The sequence below is a fragment of the Garra rufa genome, chromosome 15 (assembly GCF_049309525.1).
Source record: "Garra rufa chromosome 15, GarRuf1.0, whole genome shotgun sequence".
NCBI lineage: Eukaryota > Metazoa > Chordata > Actinopteri > Cypriniformes > Cyprinidae > Garra > Garra rufa.
Genome location: NC_133375.1, coordinates 15,547,176 through 15,573,630, shown reverse-complemented (window position 1 = coordinate 15,573,630; position 26,455 = coordinate 15,547,176). Strand labels below are relative to the sequence as shown.

General features: G+C 44.1%; 1 protein-coding gene across 1 annotated transcript in view; it reads right to left on the bottom strand.

Moving 5' to 3' along the window:
* cacna2d3a (calcium channel, voltage-dependent, alpha 2/delta subunit 3a) overlaps nucleotides 1–26,455 on the bottom strand; it is a 290,790-nt gene that overhangs the window by 167,863 nt on the left and 96,472 nt on the right. Inside the window, exon 11 of the mRNA XM_073818644.1 lies at nucleotides 4,915–5,028. Within this exon, the coding sequence (XP_073674745.1) occupies nucleotides 4,915–5,028 (114 nt within the window). The remainder of the gene's footprint in view (nucleotides 1–4,914; nucleotides 5,029–26,455) is intronic.

Sequence of the window (26,455 nt, the reverse complement as noted above, 5' to 3'; positions counted from 1 at the left end):
CCTCCAGGAAGAGGAGTCAACACTTCTCCTGTCTTCCTCCGATGAGGTTGATGTGGAGAGCGTTGCCGAAAGTATTCAACCGCCCCCCCGATCACCTCAGTATGAGGAGCTATTGGAGGTGCTGACTGATGCGGTAGCCAAACTCAACATCAGTTGGCCCGCTGAACAGCATAATGAGCCGCAGAAAAGTAAGCTCGATGAGCGCTTTCTGCGGACAAAGTCAGCACCTCCAAAACGGAGCCTTCCCTTTTTCCCTGACCTGCACACAGAGATCTCCAGGTCATGGGAAAAACCTTTTTCAGCCCGCTTGTTCACCCCCTCCTCAGATTACTACGGTAATGTGGGGGGCTGGATGAGCGTGGTTACAAGGCGATGCCACGGGTTGAACAGATGCTAACTAGCTATCTGTCACCTGGTCTGGCATCGTCCTTGAAGGCTCCGTCCTTGCCCTCCAAGCCACTTAAGACAACTTTGAGCTTGGTGGGCAAAGCGTACACGGCTGTGGGTCAGGCTGGTGCTTACCGTCATACAATGTCCATTCTGCAAGCATACCAGGCTGACCTGCTTAAGGAATTAAGCAACGGCGAGGAGGCTAACATCACTGAGATGCGCCGCACTGCAGATCTTGCTCTCCATGCCACCAAGGAGACCGCTCGCGCTGTCTGGCAGTCTATGGCAGCCCTGGTGGCTGCGGAGAGGCATCTGTGGCTGACCCTGTCCGGAATGAAAGAAAAGGACAGGGTCCTCCTCCTGGACGCCCCGCTGCAGCCTTCTGGCCTCTTTGGTGACTCTGTTGACACGGTTGTCAGCAGACACCAGGAGGCTCGCAAGCAAGCGGCGGCGTTCCAGCGCTACCTCCCTCGCCGCGTTTATTCCTCTGGGGCTGCTGGACGGGAGCAGCCCCAGCCGTGTACTAGCTCCTCACACAGAGAGGCTCAAAAGAGGAGTGTTGCAGCCCGTGCCCCTCCGGACAGACCTAGAGGGCTGGGTCAGCAACACTCCAAGCCGGGGGCTTCTAAGACGAGGCCGGACCTGAGGGTCGTCCTCCAGTCGAAGAGGTCCTCGGCTAAACGGCCCTGACTGCCCCAGTTCAGGGTCAATGAGGGCAGCCCCTCTCAGGGAGGTTTGTGGTTCACCACAGTTCATGGTGGCCGCCCCTCCTCGGGGCCCTCAGGAGATCTGTCAGCTAACCCTGCCAGTGTTACAGGGTGCAGCAATCTCCCGCGAACCATTTCCTCTAGTCTTTATGCCCTGTATCGTAGCGGAACTAGAGGGTTGGCCACCCCCACGGGGGTCTCCAAGACAATTGATTCAGGTGTCTCCTGCCAGCCAGCTGTTACAGCTCACCGAATCATTGCCTCAAATAATATCAGAAACCAGTCTCGAGAGGCTGGTTCCCCTAGTAGAATTTCTGGCAGCGTGGAAACTACTGCCGAATATATCTGCATGGGTTCTGCGTACTGTAGAGAAAGGCTATTATATCCAGTTCGGCGCTCCGCCGCCACCGTTCAACGGGGTATTTTCTACTCTTGTAAGCCCCGAGCAGGGTCTGGTAATGGAACAGGAAGTAAATTCTCTTCTGAGGAAGGAGGCCATCGAGGTGGTCCCTCCTCAACACAGAGAGTCCGGGTTCTACAGCCGGTACTTCATTGTTCCCAAGAAGGATGGAGGGCTGCGGCCCATTCTAGATCTCAGACAGCTGAAGTTCAAGATGTTAACTGTCAGTCACGTCGTGTCTCAAATCAGGTCAAAGGACTGGTCACAATAGATCTAAAAGACGCGTATTTTCACGTCTCCATCCTTCCTCAACACAGGAAGTTTCTCAGGTTCGCTTTCAGGGGCGTAGCTTACCAATACAGAGTTCTTCCTTTCGGCCTAGCACTCTCACCCCGGACCTTTACAAAGTGTGTGGATGCTGCTCTGGCTCTGCAACTCCAGAGCATCCGCATACTCAACTATATAGACGACTGGCTGATTTTAGCCAGCACAGAACAGTTAGCGGTTCAACATCGAATAGTTGTTCTCGCTCACATGAAAGAGCTGGGGTTGAGACTCAACGCCAAGAAAAGTGTACTTTCTCCATTACAGAGAACCACTTATCTAGGTGTCATATGGGATTCTACCACGATGCAGGCATGTATGTCACCTGCTCGGATCGAGTCGATCCTTACTGCAGCAAATGCGGTCAAGCTAGGCCTGTCACTCACTGTCAAACAGTTTCAAGTACTGTTAGGTCTAATGGCAGCTGCATCCAACGTGATACCTTTTGGACTGCTGTACATGAGACCGCTACAGTGGTGGCTCAAAACCAAGGGGTTTTCCCTGAGGGGGAACCCATTCCGCAAGATCAGGGTCACGCAGCGATGCCTACGGGCCTTGGACATGTGGAAGAAACCTTGGTTTCTGTCTCAGGGCCAGGTGTTGACAGATGCGTCCCTCACCGGATGGGGAGCGACCACCATCTTTCATGGTACATAAACTGCCTAGAAATGCTGGCTGTGTTCTGGGCTCTAAAGCACTTCCTCCCAGACCTGAGAAACCTTCATGTGCTGGTCCGCACCGACAGCACTGCGGTAGTCTATTATATCAATCACCAGGGGGGTCTGCGTTCACGCCCCTTGTACAAGCTGGCGTACCAGATTCTCCTGTGGTCACAGGGAAAACTCCTGTCATTAAGAGCAGTTCATATCCCTGGACTCAATGTGGGAGCAGGCGTTCTGTCGAGGCAGGGGCCGAGGCCCAGGGAATGGATGCTTCACCCAGAAGTAGTGAAGCAGATTTGGAGAGTGTTTGGCCAGGCTCAGGTGGACCTTTTTGCGACTCGAGAGACATCGCAATGTCCCCTCTTGTACTCTCTAGTTCCTCCAGCTCCTCTGGGACTGGATGCTATGGTACAGGCGTGGCCGAGGCACTCCACCCTGAAGGTGTATGTGGCGGCTTTATCGGCTTACCACGCCCCTCTCGGTGGCCTGTCAGTTGGTAGAAACCCCTTGGTCATATGATTCCTCCGCGGTGCACTCAGGTTGAGGCCTCGAGTGAAACCGAGGGTCCCTACGTGGGATCTCGCTGTGGTGCTCGAAGCTCTATGTAGGCTTCCATTCGAGTCTATAGAAGAGATCTCTGATCGAATGCTTACTATCGAGACAGCATTGCTTCTTGCACTTACCTCTCTCAAGAGAGTCGGGGACCTGCAGGCCCTTTCAGTGGCCCCCTCTTATATTGACTTTGCGCCCGGTTTGGCCAAAGCTTTTCTCTACCCTAGAGCTGGGTATGTTCTTAAGGTCCCATCTTCAGTACCACAGCCAATTACACTTCAGGCCTTCTTTCCTCCTCTATTCGTGGAGCCCGACCATCGGAAGTATAATTGCATGTTTCCAGTGCGAGCATTTCTACTGTATATGAGTCCTCTGGCCTCCCATCACCCTTGGGGGTCAAGGCTCACTCTACCCGAGGTTTGGCTTCCTCTAAAGCTGTGATGGCAGGTGTCCCCATCCGGGACATTTGCAGTGCTGCAGGTTGGTCCTCACCTCTCACATTTGTCAGGTTTTATGAACTTGACCTCAGAGCCGCTCCTGGCTCCTTTATCCTCCCGCCCTAGCAATGGGCTAGGCACAGAGTTTTACCCCTCTTGGTCTGGCAGTTCCCCAGACAGAGGCGTATTACTACTCTCGTCCTGGCAATATTCCCAGACAGAGTTTTTTTCTCGTGCCCTGGCATGATCACCAGGTGCACTTTTTTATCCCTCTTGTTCTGGCAGTCTCCGAGATAGAGGTGTATTACCACTCTTGTCTTAGCAATCTTCCCAGACAGAGCTTTACCTCTCCTTGTCCTGGCGGTTCCCCAGGAGGAGACCTCTTTTAGTGTCCTGGCATATCCCCCAGGCACATATTCTCAGGCGCACTCTTTCTCCCTCTTGCACTGGCTGTTTCTCCAGGCAGAGGTGTATTTCTCTCATGAAGCATAAGAGTTTTTACCCCTCTTGGTCTGGCAGTTCCCCAGACAAAGGTGTATTGCCATTCTCTCATGAAGCATAAGAGTTTTTACCCCTCTTGGTCTGGCAGTTCCCCAGACAGAGGTGTATTACCACTCTCGTCCTTGCTATTTCCCCAGGCGGAGATTTCCTCGTGCCCTGGCATGGTCACCAGGTACTCCTATTTCCCGCTTAGTTCTGGTGGTTCCCCAGACAGAGGTATATTACCATCCTTGTCCTAGCGGTTCCCTAGGCACAGTTTTATCCCTCGCGTCCTGGCAATTTCCCCAGGCGGAGACTTTTTCTCTCGTTCTCTGGCATGTTCACCAGACACTCCTCTTCCCTCTTGTTTTGGCGGTTCCCCAGACAGTGGTGTATTATCGCTCTTGCCCTAGCAATTTCCCTAGGCAGAGTTTTTATCTTTCCTGTCCTGGCATGTTCCACCAGGCACATCTCTTTCCACCCTTGTCCCAGCAGACCCTAGACAGGGACTTGGAATTCTGGGGGCGTGGACATCTCGTTCCCCAAAGCGTTGATGACGCAGCGCGAGTTCCCGGAAGGGAACGTGTCAGGTTACGTATGTAACCCTGGTTCCCTGAGGGAATGAGATGCTGTGTCATGGACCATAATTCCCGCATCCCTGCGGCGCTCGCTTCATTCCAAGAGGCTGATGCTGGCTTCAAACGCACGTGCTTTATACTTCCTGGTCGCTTACATCACCACGCCTGTGACGTCACTCCCGTCATCTGATTGTTTGCAGACTACGTTCAGAGTGCGGCTCGCCAATGGCATTCCCCCAAAGCATTGATGACGCAGCGTCTCGTTCCCTCAGGGAACCAGGGTTACATATGTAACCTGAGACGTTTTTACATTTAAAGAATTCCAGTCTGTAAAATTATTTGGCAGTTGACCTGGCAAACTGGGCCTACAGAAACTCTTCTTACCTTTCTATCAGGCCAGTTGTACTCGGCAAAGACAGCGTCATATGTTTCCACAGCTCCATCCGTCACCAACATAATGGCTTGACTGCACACACTGCCTCGGCCCGTCTCATTAAACTGAACACACATACATATTACATAAGAGATTACAATAAATTAGTTCGTAAGATTATGGCAACATGGCAATTAGCAATAATTTGTTCAGACTTTGTACATGATGTGCTAAAACAACATCAGTGATAAAAGGTGTCTACCATGTTAATCACAATTTTTGTCATAGCCAGCTGGAACTATGATAAGCAGCAAGCAGAACAACACCTGAAATTGTTCCTTATCCCCTTTGTAGTGCACTATATCAGGTGTCTAAAAATTAGTAGTGGTATCTGAATTTAATTGATAAAATTGCTGCCCTACATTTGTTCACTCATTTATACCCACAGTTTTTTCGAGTGTACATTGAATGTACAATTGCCTGTTATGGTTTTGGTATGTTTTCAGTATTTGGGGTCTTGTCTTTTGTCTGTTTAATTAGTTTCCTGTGTATTTGTGTCACAGACTGCACTGAGTCACGAAGGCTGAGGATCCAAACATAGTATTTATTAACAGTAATCCACAAACGTATCCAAAAAACAGTTTGTATTCCAGTTGTAGTTGTTCTGTCGATTACCCTATCATTGATTCCAGGTGCGTCTTGTTCAATCATTTGTGTCTGCCTATATGTTTCCTGTGTTAGTTATTGAGTCTTGTCCTTGTATTGTTGATGTCCTCACTTCTGGGTCCAACTCTTCCTCTTCTTCGAGTTTCTCACCATTACAGAAGACTTAAGCAGAATGGATCCAGGAGATTGTTGCCTTGAGCTTGATTGTGCTGCTGTGGGATCTTAGCTGGACTTGACTGCTATGACCTACGACCTGCTGTTCTTGCGGTCCAAAAATGCTGCCTATTGGTGAAAGTCTTCAGATGGCAAAAGTGTACTCCAATCATCAGTCCTTATTCTATTTTACTTCTCTGATGCCTTTGAGACTGTAGTAAAATTCTTGATCCTCCTGTCCACACTTTCTGACTTGGGACTCACAGTTATGGTCTTTTGGTGGTTTAGTCTTACCTGGAAGATCTTTCATAGTCTCACTGAGAGGAGGTGGCTGAGTTACATCAGCTAATCACAGGGGTGCCTCAAGGTTCAGTGGTCACTCCTTTTTTCTCCATATACACATGGATTCTCCTACCCAATGATCCCACTGCCTCAGCTTATATCTCTGACTCATTTCAGACATCTCAGTTTGGACGACAGAGCATCATTTTCAACACAACCTTGCTAAGAAAAGTAGCTCTAGCAAACTTATCAGTTGACCACCACTGTGCAACTAGGTTCTACAACACTAACCAGGGTTCCCTACCAAAAGCTACACTCGATGCTGCGTATCAATACGCTAATGAGAACATTCTTTGTTCGACCGGTTGTGAAGCATGTGTGTCAAACACGCCAAGAATTTGGCCTAAATAACCTCGGTAGGTGATGTAATTGATTGCACGCACCTGAGGGTTAAAAATAGATGTGAAACGAACACACCTTCAGGTTTCTTTGTCTTCAAGGACCCTGTTGTGTGTGTGTTTGTGTGTGTGTGTGTGTGTGTGTTATCTCTTTGCCACGTTACGCTTGCTAAGGTTTACACAAAGCAATAAAAAGGAAAATAAACAGCCCTTACCATGTCTGATTCGAAGAGATGCGTGCCTCCGTGTAACAGGCTAATCTCTGAAGATGATTCACATGGCTTTTGCCTCGAGTGTTTGGGGGAGGAGCACGCTGCTCTCGGGCTTGAGAGAGAATGCAAACACTGCGATCTTTTGCCGATCAGTGCTCTGTGCTCGGCTCGCCTTTTTCAAAGATCAGCGAGCCGCCGCTCCCTCGTTAAAGTCCTGGGGGTCGCGTGTCGATCTGGCCGAGGCGCGTGAGACGGTCACACCCCTTTCTTTCATGCTCTCGCCAGATCATGACATTCTACCGTCCACTTCTGAAGCGCATCAAGGTGCTTCTTCAGAGCCGGCGGAGGATACTTCATCTCTCGCTTCTGTGGAGATTGACATTGAGAGTGCCACCTCAGAGCGCTCCTCCCGTGATAATAAATCAAATGACGAGTTACTCGTGGTGGTGACTCGTGCAGTCGACCGATTAAATCTTGACTGGCCACAGGAGTCTGAGACCCCCAAACGTTCGAAGCTGGATGACAGATATCTGTCAGGTGGCCGGGGGGAGGGGCCTCAACGATGTCTCTCCCCTTCTTTGGCAATCTCCATGACAAGCTAGCTCGTTCATGGAGTAAACCTTACTCGTCCCGTGTCTTTGTACCCTCGACGTCGATTTATTCTACTATCGTGGATGCACAGGCACGGGGCTACAAGATGATGCCCCAGATAGAAGAGACGCTTGCGGGCTATCTCTCCCCTGGGAGCTCATCTTCTCTTAAAAAGCCTTCGCTCCCTACCAAGCCATGTAGAATGACATCTTCGCTGGTGGGGAAAGCATTTCAGGCAGCGGGTCAGGCTGGTGCGGCTCTGCACACCATGGCCATCTTGCAGGCGTACCAGGCTGACCTGCAAAAAGACTTGTAGCACTGGTGGGTCTATTGATGAAGAGGCGTTTCTTGAACTGCGCCAAGCCACAGTCTGTCTCTCCGTGCGACCAAGCAGACGGCCCGTGCCATCTGCTGTTCTATGGCTGCTATGGTTTCCACAGAGAGACACCTGTGGCTCAACCTCACAGGCATCAAGGAGAGGGTTTGATCATTCCTCCTTGATGCCCCCCTCGCCTTCCGGCCTATTTGGCGACGCTGTCAACACCATCGTCACTAGGTTCCGGGAGGCGAAGCGTCACAAAGAGGCGTTTGTGAGGTTTCTTCCCCGCCGTGCTTAAGCGTCGGGACTGCTGGCCACCCAGTCCCGATCAGGTCCGGTCTCGCTGAGGCGAGAGGCTCAGAAGGAGAGTGTGGCGAGTCATGCACCTCCTCGCAAAGAATGGGGGCGGCTCGCCGCACTCCTCAGTCTGCTTCTAAGAGGCCGGACCTCTCTAAAAAGAAGTCCTGAAGGTGGTGCGCCCAGGACCGTGGGTGTGTGTCCCCCCGGGGAGGGGCGCGTAAATATCCAGCAGAATATAGGTGCTTCTTCCCGGCACCCCCAGGAGATCGCTGTAAAATCTCTGCCGCTTCTGGCGTTTCAGGAAACTGCAGTCTCCAGCGAAGTGTTACATGGCCGATTCAGTTTGCACATCGTCCTCCGTGTTTCAACGGCGTGGTCCCCACTTCCGTGAAACCGGAACGAGCACATTTATTGACACAGGAGTTGCAGACTCTGCTGGAAAAAGGGGCCATAGAACATGTTCCTCTGCCAGACAGTCAGGCTATTACAGCCGATACTTCCTGGTTCCCAAGAAAGATGGGGGGGTTGCGTACAGTTTTGGATTTTTGCGGGCTGCACCGCTATCTAAGAACTTACAAGTTCAAGATGCTCACAATCAAGATGATTGTTTCCCAGATCCAGCCAGGAGATTGGTTCGTGACAATCGATCTCAAGGACGCTTACTTTCATATAGAAACATTGCCACATTGCCACAACACAGGAAGTTCCTGAGGTTCGCTTTCGGGGGCGAATCTTACCAATATCAGGTTCTTCCCTTCGGCCTAGCCTTGTCACCCCGCACGTATACAAAATGCATGGATGCAGCACTGGCTCCTCTACGACTCCAGGGCATCCGCATTTTGAACTACATAGACGACAGGCTCATTCTGGCCCAGTCTCAAGAGCTGGTGCTTCGACATCGGGATGTCGTACTAGCTCATCTCGAATCTCTGGGGCTGAGGCTCAACACCAAGAAAAGCGTTCTCTCTCCTGCCCAGACGACAACATATTTGGGGGTCGTATGGGATGCGATCGCAATGCAGGCACAGTTGTCACCTGCGCATGTCGAATCCATTCTAAACGCCCTAAAGAACATCAAGCTAGGCCAGAAAGTTACTGTTCATTACGTTCAGAGAGTTCTGGGTCTCATGGCAGCTGCATCCACGTTGATACCTTTGGGGCTTCTGCACATGAGACCGTTTCAGTTGTGGCTCAGGGCCAGGGGATTTCATCCAAGGGCCAATCCCCAGAGGCAAATAAGGATTACGTGCCAGGGGCTTCGTACCCTTTCTATGTGGTTCAGACCCCGGTTTCTGACTTTGGGTCCCACTCTAGGTCCGTGTTGTCGTCGCAAGATGCTAACGACAGACGCTTCCCTCATGGGCTGGGGTGCGGTCTTAGATGGCCGTCCAGCCCAGGGGATCTGGAGAGGTCATCTTCTCGACTGGCACATAAATTGCCTCGAAATGATGGCTGTATTTCGGGCCCTGAAATTCTTCCTCCAGCAGTTAAGAGGCTACCATGTCCTAGTGCGGGTGAACAACACAGCGGTGGTCTCCTACATAAATCGCCAGGGCGGACTGCGGTCGCGCCGCCTGAACAGGCTAGCGCAGCAGCTTCTGCTTTGGGCACAGGACAAGTTCCTGTCCCTCAGAGCGATTTACATTCCAGGGCATATGAATGTGGGAGCAGACTTGCTGTCCAGACAATCTGTGACAAACGGGGAATGGAAACTTCACCTCGAAGTAGTCAGTCAAATCTGGGAAAGATTTTACGAAGCAGAGGTGGACCTTTTTGCTACACAGGAGACAGCACATTATCCCCTCTACTTCTCTCTGACTCCTCCAGCTCCCCTGGGTCTGGACGCAATGGCCCATCCGTGGCCCAGACTACATCTTTTCGCTTTTCCCCCAATCGCTCTGCTTCCGGGAGTCTTCCAGCTAATGTAATACTCACTATTCTAAGTGCTAGGGCTCCCTCCACTAGAAAGAGTTATGCCCTCAAATGGCGTGTTTTTGAGAAGGGTGTATGTCACACCATGCAGACCCAGTTCACTGCCAGGTCGTTTCAGTGCTGGAGTTCCTGCAAGAGAAATTTTCCTCAGGTACAAGTCCTGCTACTCTCAGAGTTTATGTGGCCACCATTTCAGCTTGCCACGCTCTGACTGATAGGGTGTCAGTGGGAAAGCATCCACTAGTCCTCCACTTCATCCATGGAGCTAGGCGCTTGAGGCCGCCCACCAGAGCTACAATCCCTTCGTGGGATTTAGCCATAGTGCTCGAGGGTCTGGTCGGGACCCCATTTGAACCACTATTGTCAGCCCATGTCAGGTTTCTGACTCTTAAGATGGTTTTTCTGATAGCTATTACTTCTCTCAAGAGAATTGGGAATTTGCAGGCTCTGGCAACCTCACCATCCTGCTTCTGGGCTGGTGACAGCCCTTTTGCATCCTCACTCTAAATATCTTCCGAAAGTTCCTTTCTCAACTGTAAATCCAGTCATTCTTGAAGCCTTCGGCCCTTAGCGGTTCACAACACCGGAGCAAGAAAGACTTCACTTACTGTGTCCAGTACGTGCTCTTCCGATTTACGTCCACCGCACAGGCCAGTGGCGTAAGTCTGAGCAGCTTTTCATATGTTATGGAGGCCGCAACCGGGGGGCGGCTGCCACTAAACGGACGATTTCACATTGGGTGAAGGATGTTATTGCTCTAGCCTATGAGGTGCGCAACCAAGCTCCACCTCTAGGACTTAGGGCCCATTCAACCAGGGGAGTTTCATCCTCCACGGCTGTAGCAAGAGGTGCCCCCTTACAGCAAGTGTGTGATGCGGCAGGCTGGTCCTCCCCGCACACATTTATCAGATTCTACAGTTTGGATGTCCATGCAACTCCGGGCTCGCATGTCCCTGAGTCAACATCCCACAGTCATGTCTGAGACCTCTTCAGTGCTTGTGCGCACACACTACACAACCTTGAGTGGTCCAGACACTTCCAGTGCGGCGGCGTTGGTATTCTCATTCCCATTAGCGTATTGATACGCAGCATCGAGTGTAGCTTTTGGTAGGGAACGTCTTGGGTTATTGACTGTAACCCAGTTCCCTTGAAAAGCGGGAACGAGATGCTGCGCCTCAATGCCGCACTGCAGGCGTGCCTGGACGTCCTTTCAGACAAAGGCATAACCTGAAGGTGTGTTCGTTTCACATCTATTTATAACCCTCAGGTGCGTGCAATCAATTACGTCACCTACCGAGGTTATTTAGGCCAAATTCTTGGCGTGTTTGACACACATGTTTCACAACCGGTCGAACAAAGAATGTTCTCATTAGCGTATTGATACGCAGCATCTCGTTCCCGCTTTTTAAGGGAACTGGGTTACAGTCAAGTAACCCGAGACGTTATGTTTATCAAAAGCATCATTAGCCAACTATGTTTGCAAGTTCTATCATTACCAACATAGTTCAGCTATTCAATATTTTTCAGAACCATAGATCAAATTAACATTTGCAGACAGCATTGAAAACTTATATGGTAGCATGGACATCGGAACCATTGTACTTTCGAAGACCAATGATACTTTTACCGTCTCTAATTCTGCGAATATGTCTGTGTACTTTTCAGAGTGCCATCAGACTCAGTCAAATCCATTGTATGATGAATGCCCTAATAAATTAAACTCCATTTAGCTACAGCCCAAATTGCATGCTACTGTTTCCTCAAACCCATTCCACTTGGCTCATTCAGAGTCCATATAAATTAAACTCATTTTGTGTTTTCACTAGTCACTTGCGCCTGCTGCACTGCCGGGACACAGCAAAGTAAACAAAGCAGCGTACCTGTGCTCAGATACACCTAACCCTACCCGATACTTTATTTTAACTTTTCGATTATTTTATAAATTTTTATTTTTATTGAAAACAGATGCCTTTCTGATGTTATAAGAAAAGTGAAAAAGGAGATAACCAATTTCGCCAAAAGGCGGATGTAAACTCAGGTCTCCTGCGTAAAAAAATGATAAGTTACACATATTGTCATTACAGCCATCTTTTATAATGCTGTGACTTTGTGGACAGATGTAATGCAAATAGGCCCTGCCAAAAAGGCGGCTTATTTGCACTTTGTGTAAAAAGACATTAATTAAAAGGCACCAGACTACAGAAAATGGCATACACTACAGTCAGTTTTTTGGGACCCACCCACATTTTTTTTGCGTCCGACGCCCATGTGTGGTAGGAACTATAACTTTCAACCTATTGTTAAAAGCATAGTTTCTTCTTAGGATTACATGTGGACTTAAATTATGTGTGTAAATGCATAAGGAAAGCAAATAAAGCAGAATAACAGGAAACAAAAGATTAACAAAAGATTATATCGTGGAACATACAACACTATACACTCTTTATTCATTGTTCCGTTATTTATTTAAAGCACATACTTACTTCCATTCAAATGTCTTTGCTATCTTTGCACATTGTCTGTCTTGTATACTTGTATATTGTTCTTTTTATAATATGTATCGTCTTGTCACTGTCATTCTGTAGCACTGTGGAGCTTCTGTCACAAAAACAAATTCCTAGTATGTGTAAACATACCTGGCAATAAAGCTCATTCTGATTCTGATTCTGATAAAGTAGTCATTAGCTGCCATGTTCGTTTGCATCTTGACAATCTGAAATTGATGAATTAGTAGTAATTACTCCATTACTCCAACCAGTAATGTTATTAATGACCTTTCTATATTGTTGAACCAAAGTGGTTAAAAAGACGAGATGTAACCTTCTTAGGAAAACAGTCATGACTAACTAGTTAGTTTGTAAAACAACGCATTGTACTCTGCTCGTTCAGTACTCATTCATTGATTTGGTCCAAGAGCTGTACCAAATACTTTTCCAAGAATGCTCTGATTTTGTATAGTGCAAACCTACAAAACCTGGTGAATGTTGAAATGTGAGTGGTAAAGCCTATCTGGTCATCAAAACTCTTTGCTCCTCTCTGGTGGAATGAGCTGCCAACCTCCACCCGAACTGCTGCAGAAGCCACACTGCACATACTTAACCACTCCACAATTTAAACTCCTTTTTGTACTTCTCCTCTGCTCTGCTTTGGCATTGTACACTATGGAAATTGTTGGCTCTTGCTTGCCTCTATTTTAGTTGTTCAGATAAAATCATAGCTTGAATGCACAAGCAAACTGTTAATTTTTAGTAGTAGTAGTAGTAGTAGTAGTAGTAGTAGTAGTAGTAGTAGTAGTACATGTAACATAGTAACGTGTTCAACTAATTTGACCTTCTGAGCAATTACAACAATTTATCTCCTCCGCATCACCGTAGCCCCATTTTGCATACAGCGTACGCTGTTCTCTGTCAGCTGCATCACGTGGATACGCTGTTTTCCTTTGAATTAAAATGTAAATAAACTTAGAAAATGTATCCGTGTGTTGCAACTGACAGAGAACAGTGTACGCTGTTTGTGTCCAGGGCACACTCTCCAAAATGGCACTACGGTGACGTGGAGGAGATGAATTGTTGAATAAAGTTGTTATTTTTGTTTTCATTGCGTACAAAAAGTATTCTCATAGCTTTGTAAAATTATGGTTGAACCACTGATGGCAAATTGACTATTTTGACGATGTCTTTCATACTTTTCTGAGCCTTGACAGTGTTATTTACTTGGCAGTCAATGGGACAGTCAAAAAGCTACCGGTTTTTATCCAAAATATCTTAAATTGTGTTTCGAAGACAAACAAAGCTTTTAAGGGTTTGGAACGACATTGAGTAAGTGATTATTGACTAAATGTTCATTTTGGGGTGGAGTAACCCTTTAAGTCTAACACAAAAAAATTAATTGCTTCTACTAAATTAATTTACTGACGCAAATATGTAATATGAAGAAATAGTCACTGAACAAATCATTTTGGTGAACTGATCCAAAAGACACTGGGATGAATTAAATTTTTATTTATTAAGTAGTATTTATAATCTAAGTAGTAGGGGCTATATTTGATTGGTCAGATTTTCTCAGTCACTGTGTGATTTAATGATTTAAGCTCCTTAATCTGGCTCGACGGAGAGCTGCAATGGCTGTCTTCTCCACTGCTCACTTGCCCCTGAGATAAGTGTTGCCATTTTGGGTTGACGATTTCCAGCCCAAAAGCTCACGAAAACCCGCCCACTTCAACAAAAACCCGCCCAAATTTTAACTGCCAAAACAATGAGAATTTTATTGCCATGTCAAGGTTGATAAGGACCATTTTTATCTCTTTAAAAAAAGAATAATGGCAAAATAAAATAAAGATAAATCAATTTCACAGGAATATGAATCAAAACAGTCCGATAATTTGCGTAAAATGTCTTCTTTTCAAAGTGGAAATTAACCGATGACTTTAACCCTGGGAAAAACACATGCATCATTTTCAATGTCCACAGTCAAAATATGCTAATTTCTGTGCAAAAAGTGCACAATAAAGTAATGAGAGACAAATGTAATGTAGCTGGCATTTACGTTCATGCACACACCCACGTTTTCTTATTTTAGTTACAATTATATTTAGAAGTCTTCCATTCATCTCTCATGTGTAATCCACATAGACTTTTTATCGTGTAACTTATATTTAGGCCACTTTGCCATCGCAATTATTTAAAATGAATAAATGAATAAGCTGCATATTCAAAATCTTGCCCGTTATAGGGCCAAAACCCCGTCACTCACAAGTCATCACATCTCACTAACGTTAAAGACGTAAATTGATTGACAGGTCTCTATTAAACTAAACCAGTAAGGGTTGCGTTAAGCAAAAATGAGTTGATGACTGCACTACACATTATATTACTGTGATACTTGCTCGAAGGTATTAAAATGACAATGACTAATGATAAAAGCGAAGAAAAAAGCAGCTGATTGGGCGGCTTTTATTTTTTTAAAGCAGCCCAAATTTTGTCTACCTGCCCAATGCGTTATTCTCCGGAAACCCGCCCAATCTGGCAACACTGCCTGAGATGCAGCTGCAGTGATTCCACACTGAGAGAGCTAAGATGAAGTGAACAGCTATATGAGGTATGCCAAGGCAAAGATTTCTCACCTCACTGCTTCTAGTGGATGGAATGAACCAGTGTTACCATCATCAAGAGTTCAATATGGCGCTGCGGCTGCAATTTCGTCAGCTCCTCTAGAGCCAGCAGTAGAGGCCATGCAAGTGGATGACATTCAGCTATTTTCAACTGAACATCTCTGCCAGCTGGCCCAGCATTTATGTCTGTAATGCGATGCTGAGGGACAAGTGAGGTCAGCATGTCCCATCCGTCCTCCTCATCCCATGGTGAGTAAGAATCCACTCTGATTCTTACTTGCATCTGATGTGTCTCATACATACATAACTGGAAAACCACTAGGAAGAGGCATCATCAAGTACTGCACTGGTCCAATTCCAACTTCATGTTTTGTTCATCACAACCCAGTGGCATCATGGAGGCCAGGTGACATCCTAGAGTAGGATGCTGCCTGCCATCTGTTTTCTGACTGTTTTCCTTTATTACCTATGTCCAGACATTCATCACATCCTGTGTTAGAAGTCAACTCCACCTCCACTTCCCCTTGTCCTGGCTGCCTTGGAACTGTTCCATAGAGAAACAACATCTTTTATTCTTAACCTACACAGTGCTTACAAACGATCTGGACAAGTGGAAGACCACCTTCATGGCACCTACTGGCCACTATGAATATAGAGTGATGCTGTACAATCTGGGCAACAAACCCTCCATGTTCCAAGGTTTTCCGGGAGTACCTGTAGCGCCTTGCCATGGTTTACATCAATGACATCTTGGTGTACTCCCGGAAAGAGCTAGAATTTTGCCACTTCTAGGAGTTTGTTCTGGACAAACTTAGAAAACATCATCTGCTTTGCAAAGGTCTTTACTAAAGAGGCCTTTATTACTTTCACCAAAAAATGGTTTTAAGCCAAGTTGTTTTCTATCTTTTGCTGTAAGTAAGAAATAACAATTTACATTTCCAAACATTCCCTTTGCCGTTAATTGTACTAATGCATGCACAATGAGCCAGTATGCTCCACACAGGCATCAGATATTACCACCATTCTGGTCTGGGATGACATCAAGAAACAGAAAAAAAACTGAGACAGACTAAAGAAGAACTGTGGCAATGTCACCAAGTCACTGGAAAAAGGAATGTTAGAAAATGTAAACTTATATTTCCAAACATTGGAGCAAAAGACAGAAATAATAACTGGCTTAAAAAACATTTTTTTTGTTGGTGAAAATACTAATGGCCTAAGACTTTTGCACAGCAGATAGTGTTTTCTAAGATTGGCCAAGACAAGCTCCTAGAAGTGGCGAAGTTTGTTTGCACAGTACTGTATATCTCAAAGTTGAAGAAGTGCTATTCTCAGTTCTCCACCCAGTTTCTATGATATGTCATCCATACCAGTGGTATCAAGATGGAAGAAGACTTGGTTGAAGCAGTCAAGTCTTGGCCACAAACTATCTACAATCAAAAAACTCCAATGCTTTCTCCAGTTTGCAAACTTTAACTTATCATTCATCCAAAACTATTATTTGATCACAGCTCCTTTAACATCACTCCTACAATAAAATGGCCAACTCTCTGTTCTGGTCACCCAAGGCCACCCACATTCATTGTCAAAGTTGATGCTTCTACAACACGCATGGCTACCGTCCTCTCCAAACAGAGAGGCGAACTGAGCAAATTTCATTCATGTGCTTACTTCTCCAATAAATTTACCTTTATTCAGCCTCTATGATTTAGGGTTTCTAGGTAGTTTGACTTATTATTTTGTAGCATTCTGCACCCGAGTGGATTTATAGTAAGACAACTCTTTCATCGAATCACTCAGAGCAGTTCTTGCGATATAGGGATAGTTCACTCAAGAAAATCTGTCATTATTTACTCACCCTCATGTTGTTCCCAACCTGTATTTCTTTCTTTCTTCTGTGGGGGAAAAATATATATTTTAATGTCTCAGTGTTTCAGAAAGTCGACGTTCATTGTATGGACATCAATCAAGCGTAGCGTTAGTTCTGACAGGTCACGTTAATCTAGCTCGACTCTCAGCTGATCCACGTCTACCTATAAAGATGCAATATCTATCACCCTCCTCCATCTCCAACTCCTCCTCTCGTCTAGTCAGGATTCAGCCTTTTTTTATTTATGTTCTTTAGTGTTCTGCAGAAGAAGAAATTCATATAGATTTCAAACAACATGAGGGTGAGTAAATAATGACAAATTTTAATTTTTGGGTGATCAGTCCCTGAATCTAAACGTAGACTCCAGCAACCTACCACTTATAGAATTTACCTGTACTTTTTTTTTTTTACCTGCACTATTTTCATAAAGATACTTTTACTCTTACTTATAACAGTTGGTTATTTAATATTTGATAGTCCCAAACTATGTGATAAATTTTCAATTTTCAGCCTCAATTCATAGTAAATGTTGCTTTTAATAAACTCCATCTCTGTATGTGCAGTGAATGTCTATTTTGGGAACACAATGTGCACTAAGTACATTTTATTTGCTTAATTCTGTGGATATAAGTTTACAGCATTTATGAAAACGACCAAAATAAAAAAAAATTAAAGTAGCCCTAGAATGCATTGATACAATATTTTAAATTGTTTTCTGATATCTACATTGATAATCTACATTGGCTTGGAGAAGGGCAAAAATTCTCCAGATACGGTTTTACATAACCATTTACAACCCTAAGAATTGTCCTTGGAATTAAATGGTCTGTTATTACCTCATTTGGAAGGGTCATGAATAATAATGTTGCGCTCTGCTCTGATTGGCTGTTTCACAGTGTGGCTCATTTCAGTAGCTTACACAGCAGGAAGAAAATACAGGGAGGAAAATGTATATTTCCACACTTTCTCTCACAGTTATATTGTTGGGAAATTATACTGTATATAAAATGTGGGCGTCAGGGAGCTGCTATTGATATTCGGGGCACTGAAACTGCTTTTGCATGCACAAACACTTTTTACTTTAACTTTCAAAATTTGCGATCGCACGTGCACTGTGTATACTAGTACTGGCAGTACTTACCACACATAATACAAGATCAAATGCTTGTCAGTGGTGCTCAGGATCTGTAAATCATTCGCCACCATCCTCGGTCATCTCTCCTTACTCTGTTTAACTGGTAAGTGAAATCTTATGTACTGTAATGTAACAGGATACTGCTAGCAAGCAACCATGTCCCTTTAGTGGTTAGAGTTATTTTATTAGAATGCGTTATTTGTTTTTCTGTGCTTTTCTGAATACAGATTCGGCTGTGCAGGTCCGGCTGGCCTAGAACATGAATTGGTATATGCAAATGTTGGGGGCATAACTATTACTTCACTATAACGTGACAGTACATGTTATGTTGGGATTGGCCTCTTTTTCAGTGGTTCCATGTACAGAACTATTATTCAACTATGCCAAGGTAAATACAGTTTTCCATTCTATAGCACCTTTAAGATTTAAAGGTTAAAAAATTACAACATAAATATTAATACTGTATTATTATTATTATTTGCAGTGTAAAAAAAAACAACAATTAATAATATTAAAATTAGAAATATAATTATTAATTTATAATTAAAATAATTATTAGTTCTTTATTGCGTTTAGTGTTGGGGTAACACATTAAAAGTAATTACGTAATTAGTTACGTAATCAGAATACTTTATTCAAGTAACTAGTAATGCACTACTTTTTAATTTACAGGAAAATACCTGGGTAAGATTTTCAAATAAGTAACTCCAGTTACATTTTACTCATGTATTGACTGACAGCTCTCCTGTCCCCATGTTGAGTAAATATGATGAGTACTGCAGTTCTAGACTAAATGTGAACATGCATCTACTCATCTGACTTGCTCATTTACATTTCCTTCAGCCTGAGGCATATTCATTTCATTTTCGGTGTGAAAGGGCTTTTGCCAAAAAAATATAACCTTTTTATATAAAAAAAAAAAAAAAACACACAAGCGGCGGGCATCCTGTGTTTGAATCCCGACTCGAGGACCTTTCCCGATCCCACCCCCTATCTTTCTCCCACTTTGCTTCCTGTCATTTCTGATCTGTCCTATCACAATAAAGGCAAAAACATCAAAAATAAATAAAAACAAAAAACAAAAAAAAACACACAAAATCAAGTCCAGCCCAGAAAAAGTAACGGAAAGAAAATGTAATGCATTCATTTCCATAAAAAGTAATGCAATTCGTTTTTTGAGGAGTAACTCAGCATTGTAATTCACTACTTTAAAAGTAACTTTAGCCAACACTGATTGTATTAGGACATTTGTAATTTATGAAAGTAATATAGACTGACAAAAAACTTAAACGCAACACTTTTGTTTTTGCCCCCATTTTTCATAAGCTGAACTCAAAGATTTAAGATTTTTTCTATGTACACAAAAGGCCTATTTCTCTCAAATACTGTTCACAAATCTGTCTAAATCTGTGTTAGTGAGCATTTCTCCTTTGCCGGGATAATACATCCACCGCACAGGTGTGGCATATCAAGGTGCTGATTAGACAGCATGATTATTGCACAGGTGTGCCTTAAGGTGTGTTCTGTAAGGGATTGATTACATATAATTTAGCTCAAAGGGAATCGAATATGATTCAATAGGGAATTTGAACAGAATCGCTGTTTTACGGCTGTTCAGAGTCGACCCGCGATTCATTAAACAAGCCGTGTAACAGAAACTCTGCAATGGATATTAATATCCAGAATATAGTGAAACACTATATATTAGCACAGTAGCAAAATCTGCAGTTTAAGACATTAACTTGTAAGCACAAAACACAAGATACTTATCTTTTCTAATAAAAATATGATTTTATTGGATAAACCTAACACATACAAACTAATCTAACATAAACACACGCATTCACACAGGTTGCAGAAAGAGAAAGTGAGGAAAGAATGAGTTTAAAGGAATGAAAATGTGAAGTCCCAAGTTTATAGCAATATGTGTAATTGCTTAGACCTGAACAACCATCAATCACTTAATTAACCCTCGTATTGAGTATCTCAAAGAAGTTATTAAACTTTATATCAAATGCACCAGTTCAGTTAGAACCTGGAGGTTACTTGCGTTGCCTTTTTCTGTGCCGAGGGAATTGTCGCTCCAGAAAGGGGGCCTTCCCGAGGTTGTAGATTGGTTGGTGGTCGGTCGATGTGATGTCTTCTTGGGCGTTGCCTGATGATGCGGAGTTGTGCGCTGGTTAGAGTTCGGATTAGCACAGACGTTTGGGTCACGGCTTGCGGCAAAACTTAACGAGAACACGAAACTCTCAACGGAAAGAAATAAAATAATTAAAGTAAAAGACAGGAGTGTGATGATCTCCTCATGTTTCCTTTAGAGGAGCAGGCTTGCATGCTGGCATGCAGCCGTAGAGAGCAAGGGTATGGAGTAAGCGCGTAAGCGAAGAGTAAGAGTTGTAAGAGAGTTTTTTGATGGTGTCCTGGGTATTTAAACTCAGCTTTTGGACACATCCCAAATGGTGTCTTGACCAATTAGAACATTCTCCCAAGTCGGGGGACTGCTGGTTCCTCCTCCCCAACCATAAATCACAATGTCATCTGATCAGTCCCGTGATCCCAAATTTTCCCGCTCTTGGCAAAGTTAAATTTGGACATGATTTCGATAACAAGACTAAAATACATTTTACAAAGAATTGAAGTATAGAAACATTTCAAGAATCTAATTTCAAGACCCTGCATATCAAACACCAATATAAACCATTAAACTATTCAATAGTTATCAAAAGGGACATACACAATGAGTGATTAAAACATAATAGACAAACGTGTGGGTTACATAAATGATAGGAAATTATGCATAGAAATGATGAGTTGCTCATGAGTCCTTTTTAGCATAATTTTGGGTGCATATATATATATATATATATATATATATATATATCAATAGGCAGTTTTCTGTGCCATACTGTGGGTGCAAGGATGTGTTCTGTGAGCGAGGAAAAGGTCAAAAGGGTGTAGAAAGAATTTTAGCTCTGTCCTCTGGTCGGGGAGTCCACCAACCAAACTCTAATGACTTAACTCATGTGATGTTCATGATGTGCATCTCTTTGACAATTTATCTTGGTTACTTGCTCCAAATTTGACAATCAACAAGGGTCCTCTTGTGTTAATGTTGCAAGTCCCTATTTTTAAGCTTCTAGTTACTTGGCTGCTTCAAGCTGGCAGACACTAGAGTGTCAAATTACAAATTTTACGACAGGGGTCTGGTCTTGCTGGAATTTGTGGAGTTTGAGGCTGTAGAAGTGTTTTTACTTCTAATCGAATCTCCTAAATTGTCTGATTCGCGCTGAAATCCTACATATCCCCCTTTCGCTCGGTGATGTGTTGTTGGCAGAAGACATCGACAAGCGCTGGAGAAACAAAAGCAGAAGAAGCAGACACAAACACAGCAAACAACAAGATAACACTTCCAGGACAGTTACTGTACGGGTGCATGGCATTACATTATTCGGGTACATGTAGTACCTGGAAAATGGTCGAATTCACCTAGAACTTGTTATTGAAATTTGTTTTCGTATAATGATCCTTTGATCCAATTTGTGATTAAATTTGTTTGTTTATTTAAGGTTTTAAATTTAGAGACGTTCTGGTGACATCATCTGTGGTAAAATGATTTGACCTATCTTGCATGGAGCTCTCTGGCTCCCATTCAGTTTAGAATGGTTTGCGGATATTAGGTGTGGCAAGTCAATCCTAATATCAGACCTTTGACCCTTGTAGGGTGGCTAGGAGTTTCACCTGCTAAAGCAAGAGGGGAAGGAAAGCGATAGGCAAGAGGAAAAACAAAACAAAACAAAGAAAATTAGCTGCGGGTTTTCCTAGTCAGGGTTGCGAGTACTATTGAGCTAGGATGGCAGGTGCAGCTGATGTGTCATGTACCTTAACATAGTGTCAGGTGTTCTACCTGGGGTGAGGATAGTTGCATGTTCCTTCCTGGTGGATGTAAAACTATGTTAAGCTAAGATTTGAATATTCTACTCGTGGGAAGAATATGTTTGTCAAATGTGTTATCAGTAGGTGTGGTTACCTCTGGGTGTAGGCAATGTTGTGAGTGTTAATTGTGTAGTGTATGTATGGTCAGATCTGTTTCAGTCTGTTTTGGTTCCCCCTTTTCTTGTAGGTCGGTGAAGATGCTCTCTGCATCCTTTGCTTGGATGAGGGTGTGTTCAGATGGGGGTCAGTCCAGCAAGGCAGGAAGTTCTTTAGCAGACAGTCGGAGGTAGTTTGGCATGGCTGTGTGAAGCTGGGGTGCAAAACTTTGTCTCCTATGTTGCATTTCACTTGTGATGCCTTCTGGTTGTGGCAGACTTCTGACCTTCTGTGCTTTAGTGGTTGCTGTTGCACAGACATGAATGTGGTTCATGGAGTTGAAGTTCATTTGACAGTTTCTTTGGAAGTGATGGGTGACTGAGGTGATGTTCTTTGGTACCTCAGAGTTTTTCATCAGCGGTTGGCCGTGAGAGACTTGTTTGTTCTGGGTGGTTGTTGAACGGGTGCTTGTCATCTCTGAGATGGTGGCGTACCAGGTGATCGTCGGCCTTCCGTTCTGTCGCTGGTCACAGCGAGCATGACTTCTGTTTCTAGTCATTCGTGTCTAGCTGGTTTTCAAGGAACTCTTTCAGTTGTTTCATGACTTGTTCCATGTCTTCTGAGGGTGAACAGTCTTGTTCTTGTGTAGACTTAGCACTGTGGATATCTAAGTGGTGCTGATGTGGGTTTTGTCTCTGCTTACCCACTCTAGTTGTTGTTGGACAAGCCGGTCGTTTGGCTTTGCACGTCCAGTTAGGTTTCCAGCTGATCCTTTCTTTTGGGTTTCTTGAGAAGCATGGCTGGTCCCAAGGCTTTTCCCATCGGTAGGGCTGATAGCTGTTGTGGACATGGGGCTCACGTTCTCTTTGCTCTTGATGGAAGACTCGGGTGTTGTGATGCCACTGGGTGTCGTCCAGTGCATGGCTTGAGTCTTTGGTGACAGAGTTCAAGAGTGTGGAGGTTTTGTTACCTTTCTTTGAGGCCATCTTTTGCTTGGTGTAGGCCTTCTGTGTTAGATCGCGCAACTGTTGGATGGTCATGGAGCGCGGACAAGCCATGACGCCGAGGTGACGACTGACTCCAGGGTGCAGATTTTTTAGGAAAAGGCTTTTGAAGTTCACCTCTTCTTCAACGTCAGGTTCGTTGTGTGCACCGAAGTAGGCTTTTCGGAGCCGGTTATAGTAAGCTTGTGGCGTCTCTTGTCGACCTTGTTTGGTCTCCAAGGTAGTTAACAGTCCATATTCAGACTCAGGGTCTGTGAACTCTTTGATCAGGACTTCACAAAGTAGCTGGTAGTTTGACTTTGTGTGACTGAGTTGTCGATCTATGAAGTTTCGTACCTCGACACTTGACGTTGCTCTTAGGAGGTACAACCTGTCTCTGTCAGTCACATGAGGTCTCATTTCTAAATGAAAATTAATATCTTGCAGGTGGGCCTGGATGTCGGGGCCCTCTTTGGAGTTTGGGTTGAACTGGCTGATACTTTTAGACAGCTTGTTGAGGACTTTGATGGTCATCCCATGTGCAGCTCCAAGGTCTGCTTGGATGGGGTCTCTGCTTTCAGTGACAGGAAAGAGCTGTGTGGCGAAGGCTAGTGATGTTTCGGGAGGTGGCGCTTCACTTCCTTCGTTGGATGCCAGTTCTTGGATGTGAGACTTAGCTCTGCTCAGCAGTGGTGAGGCTGAGATATGTTTCTCTCTTCTTGGCTCTTGTTTCAACTCACAAGCATCTTTGAGTTCTTTTCTGACCATGTAGAGCTCATCGTTGGCATCATGTAGATGTTGGGTCAGATTGTCTATGTCAGTGCTGTACCTTTCAAGGTGGTTTTCTAAGGCACTGATTTCAGCATTCTTGTTGCTGATGTCGTTCTTGGCTTTCTCTAGTAGCTGTTCGGCATACTGGAGTCTGTTTACCAGGTCTCTCTGGGCAGCCTTTGCTTGTTGCTGGTCAAGTTGAGCTGTTGCCAGGGCTGCTTGGAGCTTCTTAACTTGTTCCGTTGTTCCCTGCTCCCTCTCGTTGGGTGCTTTGAGTTGATCTTGAACTTTCACTTCCAGCTTGTCTATGCGGCGTTGAGCACGTGACAGCTCCTCTTGAAGATGGGTGATGTGCTTGTCGCTCAGTTTCAGCTGGGTTGTGAAGGCATAGCTTAGGGAGCTGGTGATTTTGACTAGCTCCTCGTGGTTGTTGTTCTGGCTTGAATCTTGTGTCAGGAACCTTCTCATTAAGAATAATAACAGTTCAAAGGTCTTGGGGGTGAGGCTGTCCGTCATGCCTCTCAGCCAAGTGTTCACATCTTCCCCGTGGCACGCTGAGGAGAAGGTAGACTGACACAGATCTGTGTGGGGTAGAAGCCTATGTGTGGTGGGACAACTAAGTGTTGTGTCAGTGATTGTGAACCCCTAATGAAGTGTGGTGATGATAGTGTTGGTCTCAGGGTGTCTAGGTAGACTAGGGATGTGAAGACTTCGTCACTCTAATGAGGAAGAAGAAAAAAAGAGAAAAAGGTGAAAACAATTCAGTTAAATAAAACAATTCCCTTTTCCAATGGGAGGAATGTTACCCAGATTTTGTCAAAAGGTAAACAATATTATTATATCTCTGTTCGAGACGTGAGAATATAATAATAATGCTGGTATCTCTTTTCTTAGTCTGACAGGATTGACACCGAACACCTTACAGTTGGACCGCTTACCAAGGAGGCTTCGAAAGCAACGGGTGTTCAACACTTATCTCTAATAATTGATCTCAGTATGGGATGAGATGCCAAAATTTTGGAATGCGTTTTCAAATTCAGGGAGGTTAGGAAGAACGAAGGAGGGTTTGATTACAATCAAATTCATAAGGATGATTACTGTTCTTTGACAAGATTTTGCATTTCATTCACTTAGAATCGATTGATGGTTCTTACAGGTCCCTGCAAATGTGGAGTAAAGAAGGAAGAAAGCAGGAGAGACTTGGGTAGAAGGGAAGGGAAGGAGACTCAGTAAATTGAGTGGATCGGGTCCACTCACAGGGTGCGTGGCTGTTATGCCCAACTACGAGTAGAGCATTGTTTATAGTTGCTGCCCAACTAATAAAACAACAATAAAATCTGAGTGAAAGAGAGTTGTCTTTCTAATTTATTTGACCTCGTAGTAAGGGACAACAGTCTCCTATTAAAGCTCAGGTGTGTCGTTCCCAAGCTAGGATACAAGGAGGTAAAGGAGAAAGGTAGGGTAAAGTGAAATTAAAAGTAATAAATGGCAAAACAATCAAAATGAAATTAAGTGTAGGAGGAAAAAAAAAAGTAAATAAATAAAATAAAATAAAAATGGAGGTTAATTGTATAACCAAGAAATGAAGAAATAGGAGTAAAAACACAATGAAGTAATGAGTAAGTGTGATTCTGAATATAATCTGTTGATAGGGGTAACAAATCAATTAGGTAAAATAAGTTAACCTTAACTTTCAAAGTTCAAGGCTTATTAGTACCTAAAATGATTGACCTAAAAGAGAGAATACTAGAAATAATGATCATATGAAATGACCAGAGGAGGAAATTCGATTGATTCCAAATAAATGTAATGTTTGAATTAAATTTGAATTTGTCACAATTAATAATTGTGAAGTAATATTCCCCTTTCTGGTAAAATGCATATAAAGTGGTAAAGTTAGAAAATTTGAGAAATAGGACAGAAAAATAGACCAACAGGTGTATTAGTTCAGAGGTTTAAAGGGTTAAATCACTTTAGTTTTGCCCACACAAACTGTATTCAACCACTGGATGTTAATGCTAACTGCTAACCTTTGAGGCTAATCTTTAGCATAGACTTCAATGTAAAAGCAACAGTTTCGTTAGCTTAGCAACACCGTAGAGTTTGTTTATAGTATGACGTCAATGTGCTGCGCGTGCGCAGTTCAGAGTTGCTCCGGAAGTAGGTTAAGACTTCCGAGTCACCATCGTAACTACGGCAACCAAAACAAACACTAGTGGGCTAAGCACATACAACATTACATTGCAAGTTCAGTTAAGCATGTTACATGAAATGGCAGCGCATTTCAACACTGTACAAATAACAACACCACTTCTAGTTGGTTTTGCGATGTGGCGCTTTAAAGTCTTAGTTCGTTCGGAGTTGGATTTAAACTTTATTTGGCAGCTTGGCGCTGCAAATGAGGAAACAAAAATAATACTGATCTCGGCGGATCGTAAATCTCCGTGCCAGTTTCTCTGAGTACGTCAACACAACACAACAGATTTTATTCGCTGTTGGTTCAGAGTTAAACTTTACTTGATCAAGATTTTAAAACACTCCCGTTTAAATCGCACTGTTTCACTTAGTGAACAGACACAAACAGGCAAGCATTATTTCTAATGTTTAACCAAGGGAGTCAAATAACATAGTTGCTTTGACAATGGAACACGCATTGACAATTAAACTATGAATAATAAGGCCTTTAAAATAGATTGAGGAACACGCTCAAACTATTCTTTATCCGTCGATTTATTTTCACTTTTATTTACTGCAGTTTAGCTCCGTTCAGCTAACGGTGACTGAGATTCCCTGGCTGGGAA